The sequence below is a fragment of the Sphaeramia orbicularis genome, chromosome 15 (assembly GCF_902148855.1).
Source record: "Sphaeramia orbicularis chromosome 15, fSphaOr1.1, whole genome shotgun sequence".
NCBI classification, from domain to species: domain Eukaryota; kingdom Metazoa; phylum Chordata; class Actinopteri; order Kurtiformes; family Apogonidae; genus Sphaeramia; species Sphaeramia orbicularis.
This window is the reverse complement of record NC_043971.1, coordinates 54,627,258-54,645,992: the sequence shown is the minus strand read 5'-3', so window position 1 is coordinate 54,645,992 and position 18,735 is coordinate 54,627,258. Positions and strand designations below refer to the sequence as shown.

Here is an 18,735-nt window from a genome sequence, read left to right as displayed (position 1 = left end):
ACCACAGCAACTACACCACTGCCATACCTCTGTTGGGTAAAAAACACCTGCACCCCACAGACTGTCACACTGTTGGCTGATAAAAGACTTAAATACATGTTTATTTTACTTTGATATCCATTGATGTTGGTTTGTTATGTGACACAGGATAAAATGTGTTAAAGTTTGTAGACCAGGGTACAGAAGGATGATGTGGGTGACGTCCCAGAGGCTCATAAAGTAGTGTACAAGTCACTAATCAGGAGCAACAAGTCCAAGTCAATACTGTCATGGTGTAAGCCAAGTACTAACCCAAGAAAAACAAGCCCACATCAAGAGCAGCAGGTTCAAGTCCAGGACTAACAAGTCCCAGGTCAGTTGTCCAAGTCGAGAACAGAATGTCCAAATTACAAATGAACTGAAAGTCCAAATTCAAAGTCCCAAGCCAAGAATAAAAATTCTTTTAAGACCAACAAGACCCAAATCAGGACAAGTCAAGAACCACAAATCTGATGTGGTCCTAAAGTAAAGGAGTCCACTTAATATTAGTAAAGATAATGTGAAGTAAAGGCCTTTTGTATCCTTCACTTATCCAGGAGGGGTTCCCATTAATATACAAGATCTTGAAGCATAATATCACCAACAGCTGCCACATGCTGACCTCGAGTCAAAAAAACACACATTTTGTATAGAAACATTAAGACTTTTTTGCAGAAAACATTCTGTTTATTTGGGCCTTCTGGTTAAGCATACTGCCGGTCCTCTTGTAAATTATTGCTCTGTTTAAACATTGTCAGTCTAATAGAAGACATGGATGCTGCTGTGTACAACTTTGTATCAAATGAATCAGATTTGTTCCTAACAGACGACTCTTCTGTTGGTGTGGTTAAGAAGTTACACCAATAAAACAAGCCACTGTTTTATTAAGTTCAACAGTAATTAAATCCTATACTCAGCCTTTCAGCATAACTTCAAAGCTAATGTTGCTTCTGCAAAGTTGACACTGTTATCATATACAACTTAATGTGTTCAGGAAGTTTCAGCTTATAAAAGTACAGTTTTCTTGTAGTGCTTCATTTAACTTTCCTATTTTTCACTGGGGTTCATTGATGTTTCCAGTCAGTTATTCTACTGACCATGTAGAATAACTGACCAATAACCATCCATCCTACTGTTCATCTACCCCTGCATCCTAGACGCATACAATTAGAAAAGGACACAAAACAATATGAACAAATGAGTCCCAGGGGACACAAAGATAAAACTACATTTATGGTAGTTTTTTCCACACCAGCGGTCAACACAAATGTCTGTTTGCATTTTCCTATGAGCCAGACATTTAGTACGTGGTTAGTGCGGCCCATGCATCCCTCCATCCCTCCCTTTCTCTCTCTCTCTCTCTCTCTCTCTCTCTCACAGGCCATAATTCTGTGTTGTGAATTAGTTGATCTGTGGCGTGAACAACAATGAAAAGATGCCTTTGAAAAAGAAACTACAACAACTGAAACTATGGTTTGATAAGGCTCAGGCTGTACATCTGCTGAGACTCAGCACAAACTCATGCCAGTTAAATGGGGCCCAAATGAGTTCACTTCAACTTTACAAAGGCACTTGATATCTGGAAAAAAACCAAAGGACAGGAGGCTTATGAACTGAAGGAAATTCAACAGTAAATCCAGTGACTGACCCCCAGAGGAACTGGCCCATATGCCACTGTTGTGATTGGTCTGTCACTCACAGGAGTGAACCACTGCCCAGTCTGGATCAGATCCGCCTAACATGTTTTAAAATCCTCATTCTTTTAGAATATTTACATTTGTTCATTAAACAGTTCAGGAAAATATGATTGGGTTTCACTTTCTGTTCATGCGTGTACAGTTGTGTATATGTGTGACACTGGAATCATTGATCTGGAAAATGGTCAAACAAGCTCCACTATGACCTGTCCAACTCCTTTTTTTCCCACTCAAAAAAACACTCAGGAATCGATGGATAAGGTCTTGGATTGGTAAGCAGAATCAACAGTGGCATTGATATTGATAAAATCCTATCAGTTCCCACCCCTAATCACACCTCACACATCCTCAGCTCTTCTCTGGCACTAATAGATGCTCACTTCTGTTTCCAAATAGACAAGATGAGGCAGACCAAAATGTAAACTTGTGGCTTCGAAACATTCGTTCTAAAGAGCAACGACATCAAAAACCTCCCAGTGGATACTGCTTTTACAGAGTCTATGGGGACATGAGGGTTTGAATCTAAAGTCAACAGGTTATTGACTCAAGTCATGTCATGTCATCTTCACTTCCTTCACAGAATTCACATGAAATGCAGCAGTTTTACCCACCGTCCACCAGCACGGGTCAGTCTGCCTGAATTACAGACAGATTTTTCTGTTCATCTGGTCCAGTCTGGTCTGGTCTCTTAACTGGTTTGTTTGTATAGAAATAATTTTGAAAGCTGAAATGAAGAAACCAGAGGAGAAGCAGCATCCAGTCCGTGGTCAGGATGATCCCTACCTGGCCCAGACCTCTGGAAAGTGGCTGACTGAGGTAAGACTCCAGTCGGTACTTGTAAAGGTAGCCTCTTTACAGGTCCAGAAAAAAACCAGGTGTTTGTGTGTGTCCAGGATGACTCCTCTCTGCTGGATCTCTGTGACATCAGCTACTCAGTCACATTTGCATCATCCAGAGGTGTGGTTTACAGTGGCCCTGCCTTCAGATGCCCCGCCCCTGACCCACCAGCTCACCTGCAACAGACAACACTTCTGACTGGGTTTCCTGTGGAGCTCCTCGCACAGACATTGAGCAGGTAAACACACACAGACACATGCTCTTAAATGGTCCAATGCTGTGGGGATACACACTCTGTATGATGTGCAGGATGAGGACTCTGTTTATGGACCACGTGGAGCAGCATTTCCAGGACCTCCTCAGCTCAGCTGGTGCCATGGTAACAGCCAGGAAGGAGGAAGTACTTTTGGTCCAGGAGATCCAACTGCAGCGACTTGACCCCCAGTTCGTTCAGACACACATATATCAGCCTCGCAAGGTAGGACACACACAATACGGTAGGAGTCCATGTTGAATGTACTTGATTTGATTAGTTTGCATTGGATGTACTAAATAATCGGTGTAAATTTATTGTAATTTAAATAAGTGTCCAGGATGAAGTCTCATTCTTTCTCATCTTTCCCTTTTGTAAGAAACGAAATCTCTGAACATCTAAGTCAAAGCAATAAATACCTAATAGATGAATCTGTATCAGTGAACATCAAATTCAAAATAATGAAACAACAAATGTGGGCATCAACACCAAACTCACCATAAAACATTAGGCTGGGGTACTTTTTATCTTTTGAGTCAGCATTTCTTATCGAGTGCCCTAATATTGTTATTATGCCATAAACATTTTACCTGCACAAATTTTTCAGCATAACCAATTTATTGGCCCATCTCTAGTTGCTACCACTATTCATGATAATTGCAAATCTGTGTTATAGATTTTATTATACCCCCACCCACCCTTTACACACATATTCTCTACCACTAGGAGAGGTGCAGTTTGATTGTATGATTATTTGAATAGGGGAAAAACATAGTAGTAAAGTGAAACAGATATGTGTGAAAATGACAAACAACTTGTCCTTTATTCCAGAACCAGCTGTAACAACAACCACAAAAAGTATAAATGTGAGAAGATATATAAAAAAATATCTATATAGAAATAAAAACAACAGTAACAACAATATAAAAGTATATATAAAATATCTATAGATATAAACAACAACCAACCAGTCCAATGTCATCTGCAAACAGTCTGTGCACTGCAGTCTTCAACACATTGGGATCCAACTGACGAACAACTGAACATGGAACTCACATACAACTGTGTGTAGATCCTGTTCATCACAGTAAGTGTCTGTATGAAACATAACAGTGGAACTAATGTTCAGCAGCAGTGGAATTAAGGAAACGAAGCTTTGATTTCAGGAAAATTGTAATGGAATAATTTTTTTAATCAATTCAAGTCAATGAGTCATTTAATCATTTCAGCTCTACTGCCCAGATAGATCAAAGCTCTGTGTGTGTGTGTGTGTGTGTGTGTGTGTGTTTGTGTTTGTGTGTGTTTTGTGTGCATTCGTGCGTGCGTGTATGTGTTTGTGTGTGTGTGTTTGTGTTTGTGTGTGTGTGTGTGCGTGTGTGTGTTTGTGTGTGTGTGTGTGTGCATTCGTGCGTGTATGTGTTTGTGTGTGTGTGTTTGTGTTGTGTGTTTGTGTTTGTGTGTGTGTGTGTGTGTGCGTGTGTGTGTTTGTGTGTGTGTGTGTGTTTGTGTGTGTTTGTGTGTGCATTCGTGCGTGCGTGTATGTGTTTGTGTGTTGTGTGTTTTGTGTGTTTGTGTTTGTGTGTGTGTGTGTGCGTGTGTGTGTTTGTGTGTGTGTGTGTGTGTTTGTGTGTGTTTGTGTGTGCATTCGTGCGTGCGTGTGTGTGTTTGTGTGTGTGTGTGTGTGTGTGTGTGCATTCGTGCGTGCGTGTGTGTGTTTGTGTGTTTGTGTTGTGTGTGTGTGTGTGTGTGTGCGTGCGTGTGTGTGTGTGTGTTTGTGTGTGCATTCGTGCGTGCGTGGATGTGTTTGTGTGTGTGTTTGTGTGTGTGTGTGTGCGTGTGTGTGTGTGTGTTTGTGTGTGTTTGTGTGTGCATTCGTGCGTGCGTGTGTGTGTTTGTGTGTGTGTGTGTGCATTCGTGCGTGCGTGTGTGTGTTTGTGTGTGTGTTTGTGTGTGTGTTTGTGGTGTGTGTGTGTGCATTCGTGCGTGCGTGTGTGTGTTTGTGTGTGTGTGTTTTGTGTGTGTTTGTGTGTGTGTGTGTGTGTTTGTGTGTGTGTGTGTGTGTAGCTGAGCTGCAGCTCCATCTGCAGAGTGTAGACCTTCACTGTCAGCAGATGTCAGACGTGTTGGCCTCCTGTAGGATGGAGCTGAAGGAGCTCCAGGACTCCATCAGCAGGAAGAACCAACAGTTCTGTGTCACTGTGTCCGACATGGAAGACAGCCTATCAACGGTCAACAACAGCCGACGGTACCGCCTTACCCCAGATCAGCTGAGTTTGTCTGTGTGAGCAGTGACAGTCACGTACGTGCCCGTGTCTCTTTCTCAGCCTGACTCTGCTCTGTTTGTCTCTGTCTGTAGTCTGGAGACTCTTCACTCCACCCTACAGGAACGTGTTGATCATCATATCAAAGACACCCAATGTTGTCAGACAGCTTTCAGACAGACGGTGCAGCTCAGACTGGAAGAGGTCAAACACACAACCACACAGCTCCTCAGCTCCTTCAGGTAACACCCACAGCACCTTTGAGGGTAAGTCCAGATCGGGATGGCGTGATCTTCTTCTGGTAAGTGTTGTGTTCCCTTCTGTCTGCAGGCTGTTCAGTGAAGGAGGGGACTTTGCACCTCAGGAGCTAAAGATGTTTCAGAGAAGGTTGAAGCAGGAAACCCATCAGCTGAGTCTGACAGAGGAGTCCATCTACACTCAGCTGGAGACATTTGAGTCCAAGAGCTTACAGCAGGTGTGAACCAGATCATCATTATGTCTGTCAGGCCTGGTGTGATGTCAGCTTTAAACTCCTCATCGTCCTCCTGCAGGTGAAGGAGGTATCAGGTCGTTTAGAAGAGAAGTTCTCCTTCCTGAAGTCTGAGTTCACATTTGTGGAGAAAATCCAGAAAATACTCAACAGCACACAGATTCAAATCAAGGCTGAGGTACCTGTCTGTCTGTCTGTCACCTGTCTACTGGTATTATCGATATAAATGTTGTAGACTAGTGTGTTGCAGAGGCGATTTCTCACAGACTGCAGTGGAAGCTCAGCTTCCCCTAAAATGACTCAAATTAAATGCTCAGATCTGTTCAGTTGTTTTCATTTCATTGACTCCAAATGTGTTGGAACACGTTCATCTCTCAGACCAGCTGGTTCAGAATCAGTTTGATCCCAGATCAGTGGACTGGATGTGTTTGTTCATTCCATCTCTGCTCAGTGCATTTGTCTGTAGACGCTCAGCGTCCATGCACTTCAGTGGGACTGAGTGGAACTGGTTTTTTCATTGACTCTAAACTGGACGCTAATTGGATAAATGCCACCATGTTGTCCCGCCCCCGGACGCTCAGCGTCTCTGGGGGTGAATGGAGCTGTGGGCAGAGCTCGGCCGGGCTGGACGCCAGGCTTCCTCGTGCTGATTGGAGGATCAGTTGAAAGGCTGAATCCCATTTGATTGACAGCTGTTTTCAGATCTGCTCCTTCACTGACACAGTTCAGTTTAATACGTCACACATTCTGCTGGGAAATCACACAAACCAAAGTACTGGTTCATTTCTTGCACTGTAAATAAAACACACTCATTGTTCTTCCTTGTTTCAATTTAACATAATTTCAACGTTTTCTTGTTTACTTGGTACGATAAGGTCACTGAGCATTTTCTTCAAAAGGAGCAGAAGGACGAATTTATGTTTAAATAACTTGACATTTTTTTAATGTAAGCCGACAGTGAGCTTCCCCTGTCTGAAAGACCAGCAGCCACTGGTGTGATGTTGTCTTCAGTGCAACTATAGCTATGAGTAAGGTGACAATGAAGGAAAAGGAAACTTTGTCATTTTATTTCAGAAATGATCATTTCAGATTTTCTCAGGTGGGAATATAGTTGTTTAGACAAATGTGTGGTCAGCTGATCTAAAGAGAGTCTACTTCTAGAAGTCTGTGAGTCTGTGTCGTATGTTACAACATGGTTCACACTGTTATTGACACCGTGATGATTCTGGATCAACCAGTCTGTGATCGACATGATTTTATGTTTAGTGTCATTTTGGCCCACTTGGAACTTTGGTGAAACTGATCATAGAAATAGTGTCTGGCAGCCCCTGCTCACACAGTGAAAACATAAAAAAAAATTCCCGTCAAGTGGAAGTGAATGGAGCTGATACAGAGTTTACAGTGGAAAAGCAGCACATCTGTCTGTGCTAACCTGAGTTTGACCTCTTCAGGCAGCCGGCAGTAACCAACAGCAAGCCGTCATCAGCAGCAAGATGTGTGAATTAAGGAAGATGACAGACAACAGACATGAAACACAGGTACACACTCAGGTATACACACAAGGAATATGGATACATGCACAGAACAGAACCTTAGAAACAGCAGACTATGTGAGAGCCAACAACTGTAACGTTTGTGTTACATGACTCATTATTCTGTGTCTCCATCTATGCATGTGTAGGTATATCCAGATCAGGTCTGTTCATTCCTGTCTTCTGTCGGTGAGGTGCTTAGGGAACGCCGTCAGTACCTGGATTACTCATTGGTAGGTAACTGTCTGTCTGCTCTGACCTGTCTTCATTCATCTATATTTACTGTATCCAGGTGTTTTTGGTGTTTAGGGTTCAGAACAGCGCCCTCTCCAGGGAGACCTCCCTCTGTCAGCTCATTCTAAAGCCAGGAAGCAGGTGAGACCTGCTCTGCCTCCTGCCTTACTGCAGCCAAGCAGGACAGGTGTGGACTTCCACGACGACCCTGTGGTGGATGTGGTCAAGTCCCTGAACAGGTAGATCACAGCTATTACAGTAGTAGTACTGCATGTACTACTGCAGCAGTACTGACGAGTCTGTCCTGGTTTGTCAGATTGTGTGTGAGCCAGGATGATCCAGCAGAGAAAGAACAGAGAGGAAGAGCATCTGCTGGTAAAGTGTCTGTCTGTGTGTGTTTCTACTCTAACTAAAGCTGTCTGCATGAAATGCATAGCATTAGCAAAACTTTGACTTCTGTTGATACCTCCAGCTGTGTTTTTGAAACAAAGTCCAACACACAGTTTTAAAAATGGAAGAAAAAGAAGTTGCAGCTTGAAAATGAAGCCCATGTGGGAATATCTTAACCTTATTTAATAACTTAATAGTAACTTATTTAACCTTTCTCAAGTGATTTGTCACCATTTATTAGAATATTATCCTCTATATTTTGTATTTTTCAGTGTAAATCATGTTTTTTCCTATATTTAATTCACTGATCATGTAGGTGTTCATGAAAACTCAGAGTAAATTCAAAGGTTATTCTATCAAAACACAGAAAACCGAAGGAAAAGTGACTTTTTCAATAAAAAATAATTTTAAAAAAATCATTGATCCAACTCCATGGGTTTTACTGGTGAATCAGTGTTGGAGAAGATGACAGTGTTTCCACGGTAACTACGGAGCCTCTGAACGTCCAAATGGGTCATATCTGATGACCATGAAAAGATGACGAACTGTATTTTACACCAATTATTGACCTGGATTGATAGGATTAGTGGCTCAACAGGTATTTACATCTGTACATAGTTTTAGTCACTGGTGGATGTTTGGGTGTGGAAGGGTTACTGACAGTCAGTAAATGCTGCCCCCCCCCCCCCAGTATCCAGCCTCTGAAGTTTCCTGATTATTCTGAGTCACTTATTAATCACTTATTCACTTTATTTGGACCCAAAAATAAATGTTCTAGTTGTTCTGTAAGTTATTGCTGTATCGATTAGATTTTATAACTAATAGAAGTCACTGTGTCTCCCACTTGGTCTTTGAAACATAGGTATGTACGGTAGTGGAGAATAAATTAAAATGACTATTGTGCAGTTCACAGTTATGAGTTAAAAAACTAATATGATGCTAAGAAAACACAGCTCATATAAACTGTGTCTGCAGGTAAGAGCACCACCCAGTATTTACATCGGAGAAGTGTTAGTGGACAGAGGTAAATACACTCTTACAACCTTTTACCAATATTAATAACCAACAAACACAGTGTCTCCTATTGATTCAAATGTGTTAAATGTGTGTATGAGGGGTGGCAGGTCCAGCAGAACAGACCGAAAGGTGCAGATATTTGGACCCAGACCAGTGGCGGAACAGAAAACACAGTGAGTGTGACGTGAACTGAGCAGCCAGGTGCTGATCTGCAGATCCTCATCTGTCACTTGTGTGTTCCAGCTCCTTTAGCTCCACCGTGAACGCTGTGCTCTGGAAGGCTTATGATGTCCTGCTGTTGGTTGCTGAGGTAAGGCAGGGATATTTAGTTTCTGCTGTTTATGATGTCTTATTTTCATAGGTTTCTTTTGGTTATTATTATTATTACCCCGCCACCCGAAGGGGGGGCAATGGGTATTGTTTTTCATTCAGTTTGTTTGTTTGTTTGTTTGTTTGTTATCACTCTAGCAGCAAAACTATTGCTTGAATTCATACCAAATTGGGTTTGTAGATTGCCAGTGGCCCAGACTAGATCTGACTACATTTTGGGAACAGTAGGTCAAAGTTAAAATTTTTTATGAATTGTTTTACATCTTTTTTTTTTTCATTTACTTATAATGGGCAAAATTTCAAATGTCCATAGCAGCAAAACTATTAACTGAAATCATACCAAATTGGGTGTACAAATTACCAGTGACCCAGAACAAATGTCCTTCCATTTTGGGAAAGGTAGGTCAAAGTTTCAATTTTTTATGAATTTCTTTAAATCTTTTTTCCTACCATTTACTTACAATGGGCAATATTTCACATCTATCACCAGTGGAAAAAAATGAAAAAGCATTATTTGTAATGGGGTATGCACAGCTACATGTGAACAGGAATAGCAGAGGGACATTCTGATTTTATTGGCCATGTAATCAGCTTATTCAGCATATTGTCTTTTACTGAATTGGGAAAAAAAAAAACTTGAATTCTACTGTGCAAGTGAAGGTAGTTGCTGATGCATCTAAAAATCTCCTTGGAATTCACAACACAATGACTCATGGAATGAAACTAGGGAGGATAATAATAATGTCCATTATTACTGGACATGGGATTACAAGGTTCCCGCAGGGTCTTAAAAAGTTTTAAAAGTCTTGAATTTACAAATCTACATTTAATACCTTAAAAAGTCTTTAAAAGGTATTCAGTTTGGTATGGTAGGTCTTAAGTTATGTTGCCATAAACTTGTCCGCTGTATTGTGTTTAAATGTGTCTGGGAAATGTCCAACCTGCAAAGAAAATAACATTAGTCTTCTCCAGTGGCGGACTGTGCATTTCACACCTAGGCCTTCAGTAGTACACCTTCTGAATCAATCCACCCCTCAACAACTATTTTATGGTTATGAAAACCATCTTGTTATGCAGAAATGCAATATAAAGAGCAGTTGCATCGCAGATAGATAACTTGTGTAGCCACAATAAATGCCTTTACTGAATAAGAAAACCTGGGGTGCACAGTCTGCTTCTACTGCAGCTACAGCTGACACACACACGAAGCCTCAGTCACAAACGCTGTTACGAAAAAACGCAGTACGAAACCTGACGTGCATTGACCTTAGGACAAAATAATTCATGAAGTGTCCGTAGGTCTGAAGGAAGGTCTAAGGCACCCTTAGGAAGACCGTGACAACTGTAGACGGTGTTTGTATGACTCATGTCATTTTCTCACGGCGACCTCAAGATGTTCTTGTGTTTTGAACGGCAGCCGTACTGACTTTGTAAGACGGACAGAAGGAACTACTGCTGCCTCCACGAATGTCTACGAACTCCAGAACTCATACGAACCTGGAGATTCGTACGAACCCATCGTTCGTACGAAGCTTTGTGACTGAGGCTTAAAGAAGCACCAATAATAACCTCATTAGCTTGCAATATTATTTAGGAAAATAGCAACATTTTACTCACCAAAAATTCTGATTTGTACAAAATCCATCCTTTTTTCTTTCCTCAAAAAGAGTGCAAATCTTCTGTTGTACAGATTATCCCTGTGGGTACCGGGGGTACCAGGGGTACCGGGTACCAGGGGTACCGGCTGTAGTTAGTGGAGTGAAAGTGACAGACAAATCCGTTTCCTGTTTGTGACCAGCTTGCTAGCTTCAGAATTGTCCGACCTTTCTTAACCATATCCAGCTTTTCTGGAAAAGTCCGTCTTAAAATGGCTTTGACAGTAAATCTGTGTCCAAATCCATTTCTTCTCCTCCTTCAGCCGTTGTGTTTGGACTGAACAGCTGTTTAACCAACACAACTATACAGACCTGATCAAAATCTTCAGACCAGTTGAAAAATAGCTAGAATTGACCTTTTGCACATTTGGATCTTAATGAGGTTTTAAGTAGAGCTACAATATACAAAAGCAAGAAGGGGGAGTGAGACAAAAAGCACTTTGAAAAAGTCATTTATTGAAAACAACAAGTAAACTGAAATAGGCTGTTTATCAGCTGATCCAAAGTTTAAGACCACAGGCTATAAAAGCCAAAATCTGCTCCAAATTCTCCTTTTCTGTCGGGCATTCACACGGTCATGCCCTCCTGAAGCTAAAGCTCAGAAGCTTTCTCTTCTTGAACGTGGTCGGATCGTCCAGCTGCATAAGCGAGGCCTCTGGCAGCGTGCCATTGCTGCTGAGGTTGGACGCAGTAAGACAGTCATTCTACATTTTTGGACAGATCCTGAGCATTATGGAACAAAAAAGTCAAGTGGTAGACCCAAAAAAATGACACCTGCGCTGAGCCGGAGGATCCCATTGACTGTCCGTCAACACACAGGGCGGTCCTCCACCCAAATGAAGGCCCTTACTGGTGCCGACTGCAGCGCAATAACCATCAGACGGCATCTGCGGGAAAAGGGTTTCAAAAACAAAAACCAATTCAAAGACCTCGTCTCCTCCAACGCCACAAAACTGCCCGTTTAGACTTTGCCAGGAGCATCAAACATGGGACACTGAAAGGTGGAAAAAAGTTTTATTCTCTGATGAGAAAAAATGGAACCTTGACGGTCCAGATGGCTTCCAACGTTACTGGCACGACAAGGAGATCCCACCTGAGATGTTTTCTACCCGGCACAGTGGAGGGGGGTCCATCATGATCTGGGGTGCTTTTTCATTCAGTGGAACACTGGAGCTTCAGGTGGTGCAGGGTGGTCAAACGGCGGCCGGTTACGTGCAGATGTTGCAGCGGGCGTCCCTCATGACTGAGGGCCCTGGTCTGTGTGGGAACAGCTGGGTTTAAAAACAGGACAACGCTGCAGTTCACAATGCTCACTTGACCAAGGACTTCTTCAGGGAGAAGAACATCACTCTTTTGGACCATCCTGCATGTTCCCCTGATTTAAATCCCATAGAGAACATTTGGGGATGGATGGCAAGGGAAGTTTATAAAAATGACCATCAGTTCCACACAGTTGATGCCCTTGGTGAAGCCATCTTCACCACTTGGAGCAATGTTCCCACCAGCCTCCTGGAAACACTCGCATCAAGCATGGCCTAACGAATTTATGAAGTGATTAACAAGAACGGTGGAGCTACTCATTACTGAGTCCTACTGAGAACATTTTTTGTTCTGGTTTGGAGAGTTTTTTGTAATTTTTTGAGCGATGGTCTTAAACTTTTGATCAGCTGATAAACAGCCTATTTCAGTTTACTTGTTGTTTTCAATAAATGACTTTTTCAAAGTGCTTTTTGTCTCACTCACCCTTCTTGCTTTTGTATATTGTAGCTCTACTTAAAACCTCATTAAGATCCAAATGTGCAAAAGGTCAATTCTAGCTATTTTTCAACTGGTCTGAAGATTTTGATCAGGTCTGTATTTGTGTCGGTGCAGCTCGTTACAGATGCAGTTTGCTAGCTTTGGCTAGTCCGCTCTCTGACTATCCAAACACAGGGTGTGAATACGCTGACGTCACCGTACGCCTGCTAGAGGGCCCTGGTGTCACCAACTCAAAATCTGATTGGTTGAAGCAACAGCGTCCTCTAGACTTACGTTTTTCTTAGAGGGCCTGCAGAGCTGACTGTGAAGGCCTACACCCTGCCTAGCAACAAACGATGGCTGAAATGTGATTGTTTAAATACTTTAATATGAAAATACAGGTCTGGAAGCAGCACAACCAGAGGAAAAGCTCTGAAAGGAAGCACACAGACCATTTGGAATTATTGAAGAAGTATTCTTGGACAAAATAGAATTAACACCAGTCTGTGATTCAGATATTTTTTTAGGCCAGCAGAGAAGGCCTTGCAGGCCCTGACGGCCCACCACTGGTCTTCCCAGTTCCACTCGTTCCAACCCGACAATTTATATTGAAATTAAGAACTAATTATTGCTAACTTTGCAGCCCCCAGTGAGAAATGATCACAGAACATTCAGCCCAACTCATGTGCAGTTCTTAGTCAAGCATGCATTGTCCGAGGAAACTGACTTTGGGAATGTTTTTTGAAATGGGCATTAAATTCTGCTCTAAGTAGACTTAAAAAGGTCTTAAAAAGTCTTAAATTTAACTTGTAGAAACCTGTAAGAACCCTGGATGATGACTTTGTTCAGTGTGGAGAGACTGGCAGCATCACTCAATGTCATTAGCTGAATTAAACAGCTCTGAATTTTAACTTAATGTATAATAAAAAAAACTATCCAAACTGACTTCTTGCTAGCAAAACGTTCTTCTGGATTAGCAAACATGGACAGTAATTTATCGACAAACTTTAAATGATTGAAAATCACGTTCAACTAAAAACAACCTCTCAACCTCACCAAGGGTCGTAGTGGCTACAGCACATCTGTAACAGTCCTCAGAGCTTCGACCACTTCAACTACATATTTATGAAGAGGAAGTAGAAGCTCAGTTATGTTAAGCCTCAGGTGTCAAACATGCGGCCTGGGGGCCAAATCCGGCCCGCCAAAGGGTCCAATCTGGCTCGTAAGATGAATTTGTGAAATGCAAAAATTACACTGAAGATATTATCAATCAATGGTGTAAAAATCATTTTAATTCAGGTTCCACATACAGACCAATTAGATGTCAATTGGGTCAGGCCAGTAAAGTGTCATCGTAATAACCTACAAATGATGACAACTGCAGATTTTATCTTTGTTTTAGGGTAAAAAATAAATAAAATGACATGAAAATGTTTACATTAACAAACTATCCTTTTACAAAAAATGTGAATAACCTGAACAAATATGGACAACCTGAAATGTCTTAAGAGAAGTAAATGCAATTTGTTGCTAAATGGTTTGTGTATTTGTCATTGTAATGTCAGTTGTAACGCACATGTGTAAATGATAAACTGATAAACTGAGGCAGAATATTGTTAAAATTGCACTTGTTTTTCTTAAGACGTTTCAAGTTGTTCATGTTATTCAGATTTCTAAGGAAATGTTGTAGATGTAAACATTATCATAATGTAATTGTACTTTTTTCATTGTTCTTATCTTACTGGTCCGGCCCACTGCAGATCAGACTGGGGTGAGTGTGGAGCTGAACTAACAGGAGTTTGACAGACCTGAGTTAAGCTGTTGGTCTTTCACTCACAGGACTTCTACAGGACTGAGCGTTGTATCACCAGGTTCTCCCTGGTTCCCAACACTGTAGACCAATGGGCTGAGAGCATGCAGCAAAGGCTGCTGGGATACCAGGAACAGGCCAAGAGTTTTCTGAGCACCAGCAAAGAAGGTAAACTTTAAACTAATCTAAATCAAGTATCATCTCTAAGTCAAAGTCCCATTCTCACCGTCTGTCTGTCTGTCCATTAGAGTTGTCCAACCAGCTTTCTGTTTTCGAGGAGCTGCTTCATTCGTTACCAGCAATTTTAATTAACAACCATGAGAAACAGCAGGAGGCGGAACTTAAAGAGGAGGTGGGCGGGATCATGCAGAAGCTGGAGGAGACAATGGCAGGCAGTGAGAAGGAGAAGGTACTCCCCTGTGTGTTTATCCTCACTGCCTCATCAAAAGCCAAGGGTAAAAACAGATAAGCTGCTTCATTGAACTAGACCTGCTGGGATGGCTTTATCTGTGAGGGGGCGGAGCCCCTTCTGTCAGAGCAGCTTTTTGCCCTCAGATTGTGCAGCGTTTACTCAACAGCTTCAGTCTGAAACAGCTCCTGTGTAGCTTTATGTAGGAAAGAGCCTCACGTATCCTCTGAGGGAGGTGATGGTAGCCGTCCTGGTCTTTCTAAACCAGTCCCATTCATGACGGACTGCACATTATGATTGTTTTGTCCCACATCCCATACTTGAACCCACAGAGACCCAAACAGCCACCGAAAGCATCTGCTGATGTAAACGGTTTAATACCCGCTGATCCACCAATCCTATCAATACATGTAAAGAACTGGTGTAAAATGCAGCTTGTCATCTTTTCATGTTCATCAGGTATGACCCATTTGGACGTTCAGAGGCTCTGTAGTTACCATGGAAACACCGTCATCTTCTACAGTGATTCACCAGTAAAACCCATGGAGTTTGATAAATGACAGTGGATGGACACACTGGGTTTATGTTCAGTTAATGAGAGATTTTACTGCAAAAGTCACTTTTTCCTATTTATTCTTCTGATTTGATCTAATAACTTTTGAATTTACTCTGAGCTTTTATGAACATTTATAGGATCAGTGAATTATATAGGAAAATACATGATTTACACTGCAAAATGCAGAGGATGATATAATAAATTGTGATAAATGACTTTGGAAAGACAAAAAAAATCATTTTTAAGTTGTGACAAAAAAAGCTGTGGGTTTTTAAGGGTTAAGACGAGTCTAACGTTTTAATTATGTAGGGAATGGATAGGTCCAAGTTAACTTAAGGTCTATATTTGTATTTAGATTAGATTAGATTAGATTAGATTAGATTAGATTGATCCCACACCAGGGAAATTCAGTGGTCAAAGCAGGAATTCAGTTCAGTTCTATTCAGTTCTATTCAATTCAGTTTTATTTGTAGAGCCTTATATTACAATAAGGTTGCCTCACAGGGCTTTACAGAATCAGATGAATATGAAAATAAACAACAGTCAAATAAACAGTGGATGAAGGAAATAGGCTAATGTCCCGGGCATCCCCCGTCCTTAGACCCTCCTCCACAAGGAAAAACTCCAGAAACCCAGTGGGAAAAGAGGAACCCCGGGGAGAACCACAGTGAAGGAGAGGTCCACTCCCATGGACGGACAGGCTGTAGATGAAACCAGGACTGACGGACGTCCATTTGTGGATGTAGTTCCAGTCTGCAGCAACAGAATAAAGCACTAGAAAAAAGTGTACATGTGTAAGGATAGTGCAAAAAAAAAGATAGTGCAAAAGCAAACAATAAAAAATAATAGTAATAAAAAACTAAAAAAAAAAAAACTCTACAGACTATAGACATACAAAAAACAGAGGGGAAATTGCAGCAGTCAGATATTACAGATGGGACACAAACAGGACAGGATTACACTGCTGTATTTAGACATTAAAGCTGAAACCTACACGATACTGTGTTGATTTAATGAAGTGTTTTTGGTTCCATTTTTTTCCCCATTTTGGTCCATTTTGTTATTATTTCACTTTTTTTTTTTTATTTTGTTGGCTATTTTGCTGATTTTTTTTTTTTTTTTTTTGTAATTTGCGATCATTTTGTTAATTTAGAGTTCATGTTGTCCATTTTGATTTATTGTCGTGAAAGTTATTGTACTATCATTGATCTCTCAGCTCTGGGGCGTTAAACTGATTTCAGTTCAGGGGCCATTTTCAGCCCAGTATGATCTGAAGTAGGTCAGACCAGTAAAATAAGAACAGTGAAAAAAATAAAATCACTTTGTGAAAATGTTTACATCTACTAAGTTTTCTTAAAGAAAATAAGTGCAATTTGAACAATAGTGTGCCTCACTTTATCATTTCCAACTGTACATTATAACTCACAGATCACAGTGGATCTACAAATACACTTATTTCTCTTAAGACATTTCAGGTTGTTCATATTCAGATTATTCAAATTTTTTGTGAAAGGATAGTTTGTAAATGTAAATATTTTCATGTAATTTTACTTTTTTACACTAAAAAAGAGAGAAAAATTTGGTGCTGTCATTATTTATAAGTTATTATGTTATTATTATGTTATTTTACTGGTCTGATCTGCTTGAGACCATATTGGTCTGTATGTGGAACATGAAATAAAAGGATTTTGACACCATTGGTTGTCAGTATCTTCAATGTAATATCTGGGTTTCATAAATTCATCCCAGGGGCTGGGTTGAACACCTCGGTGGGCTGGTTTTGGCCCACGGGCCGTATGTTTGACACCTGTGGTCTACATCTTCAGCCCCCGTTTGGCTTGTTGGGATGTGGTTTCCCTAGGTTGTGATGAGAGGATCGGCAGGAGGCGTCCTCCAGTTAATGAAACAGTTACTCTGTTTTTCCACTCGGTCCAAATAAGGAGGAGTGACATCATCAGTGACATCATCAGTGACATCATACCCAAACCTTCTGTGTTTGTCTGTCTCTGTCTCAGCGTCTGATAGTGAACAAACTGCGGCCGTCTCTGTCTCTGGAGGATCTTCAGTCCCTCGGCAGCAGAGAGGAGCTCCGACAGCAGCAGCTACACAGCGCCATCTGCAGCTCACAGCAGGCCCTGCAGGTACTGAGGGGGCGGAGTCAGGGTGTCACCTGTTTCCATCAGTTCCTGTCTGTCTGTTCTAAGCCTGTCTTTGTCAGTGTTGTGTAGTAACAAAACAATACTTCACTACTGTACTCAAGTATGTTTTGGGAGAATTGTACTTTATTGAGTGTTTTTTACTCTGTTTACTTTCAGTTTTACTTCACTACATTTCCTAACTCAATTGCATACTTCTGCTTTGGCACATTTTTAATGCACAGTATCGTTCATATTACAAAAAATAAATTGAAGGAAATTTGGTCTTTTCACTGCTGAGATTACCGGTGACTGTGACAAAGTCAGGAAGCTGATTTGTCATTGGACCTAACCTTGTACTGAACAAGTGCAAACGCCAGTCCACACTCAACCTGTGGGTGATCTGTTGAGGTGAACAGTAGCAGAATATTCCAAATTCTGACTGCCTTTGGTTGTTATTAACATTTACTTGTACTTTTGCTGTCATTACTTGAGTACATTTAATTGTAGATTATTTGATATACTTAAGTACAGTAAATACTAGATACTTAAAGCAGCGTATAACTTTCATCACAAATTTTTTTTTTAAATTTGTAAAACCAGAATAGTAGCCTAATTACCACTAATCCATTGGTCTTTCCCTGCTTATGCACCTAAATCACTTCCCTCACGGTGAACAACTTTGGAGATGACTCCATCACAAGCAGTCTGTTTGTTTACATACCAATCCCATAAGTCACTCAGGCCTTTTTGGAAATTTTGTCACAGAGTGCTTGTGGGAATGGGAATTCCACACAACAGCAACAGCAACAGCATTAGCAACAAACACAGAAACAACAAGCAATGAAACCGTGTCTGCTGCCGGGTCAGAAGAAATGGAAGGAATCTCTGGTTGCAAAACTTTACCGATATTTACTAAGTGTCAAAAAAACAGAAGTGTGTAATGTCGGTTTTTCTGTTGAATCACAAATGTGATGATTTGTTTATTTATTATCACGGGATGACACCAGAAGACATAAACATGGTGACGAATGTAAATATTGTGTTGATTCACAGATATATTCATTATTATTATATATTACCGCTCTCTCCCGTACTAAACTAAAAATGGTGCGGTTTCCTGGTGTGTCCACACATACTGACAGATGTTCCTTTTAAAACTCTTCTTCTTTGTTTGTTGTAACATTTGTCACCATCTGTTCTTTTTTTATTTATGTGACTCCAGTTGTGGAAGAAGGTCTTTCTGTTGCAGTTTTGCTATTCCAGTTGCACTATACCTGAAAAATCACCTCTTGCCAGCACAAAAACTGTTAATCGAAAAACAAGAATTTTGGCAAAATTGTTGTTTTTACCATTAGGTCAATTTTTATGCAC

General features: G+C 41.0%; 1 protein-coding gene across 1 annotated transcript in view; it reads left to right on the top strand.

Moving 5' to 3' along the window:
* Window positions 1-18,735, top strand: part of ccdc180 (coiled-coil domain containing 180) — a 29,302-nt gene that overhangs the window by 8,390 nt on the left and 2,177 nt on the right. The window contains 19 exon segments of the mRNA XM_030155469.1: window positions 1-36; window positions 2,296-2,341; window positions 2,425-2,531; window positions 2,609-2,790; window positions 2,862-3,049; window positions 4,870-5,050; window positions 5,162-5,308; window positions 5,397-5,541; window positions 5,618-5,734; window positions 7,008-7,094; window positions 7,238-7,321; window positions 7,398-7,561; window positions 7,639-7,697; window positions 8,688-8,736; window positions 8,828-8,902; window positions 8,973-9,039; window positions 14,291-14,429; window positions 14,510-14,670; window positions 17,242-17,367. The exon segment at window positions 1-36 is cut by the window's left edge and continues 105 nt beyond it. Of these exon segments, the coding sequence (XP_030011329.1) occupies window positions 1-36; window positions 2,296-2,341; window positions 2,425-2,531; window positions 2,609-2,790; window positions 2,862-3,049; window positions 4,870-5,050; window positions 5,162-5,308; window positions 5,397-5,541; window positions 5,618-5,734; window positions 7,008-7,094; window positions 7,238-7,321; window positions 7,398-7,561; window positions 7,639-7,697; window positions 8,688-8,736; window positions 8,828-8,902; window positions 8,973-9,039; window positions 14,291-14,429; window positions 14,510-14,670; window positions 17,242-17,367 (2,160 nt within the window).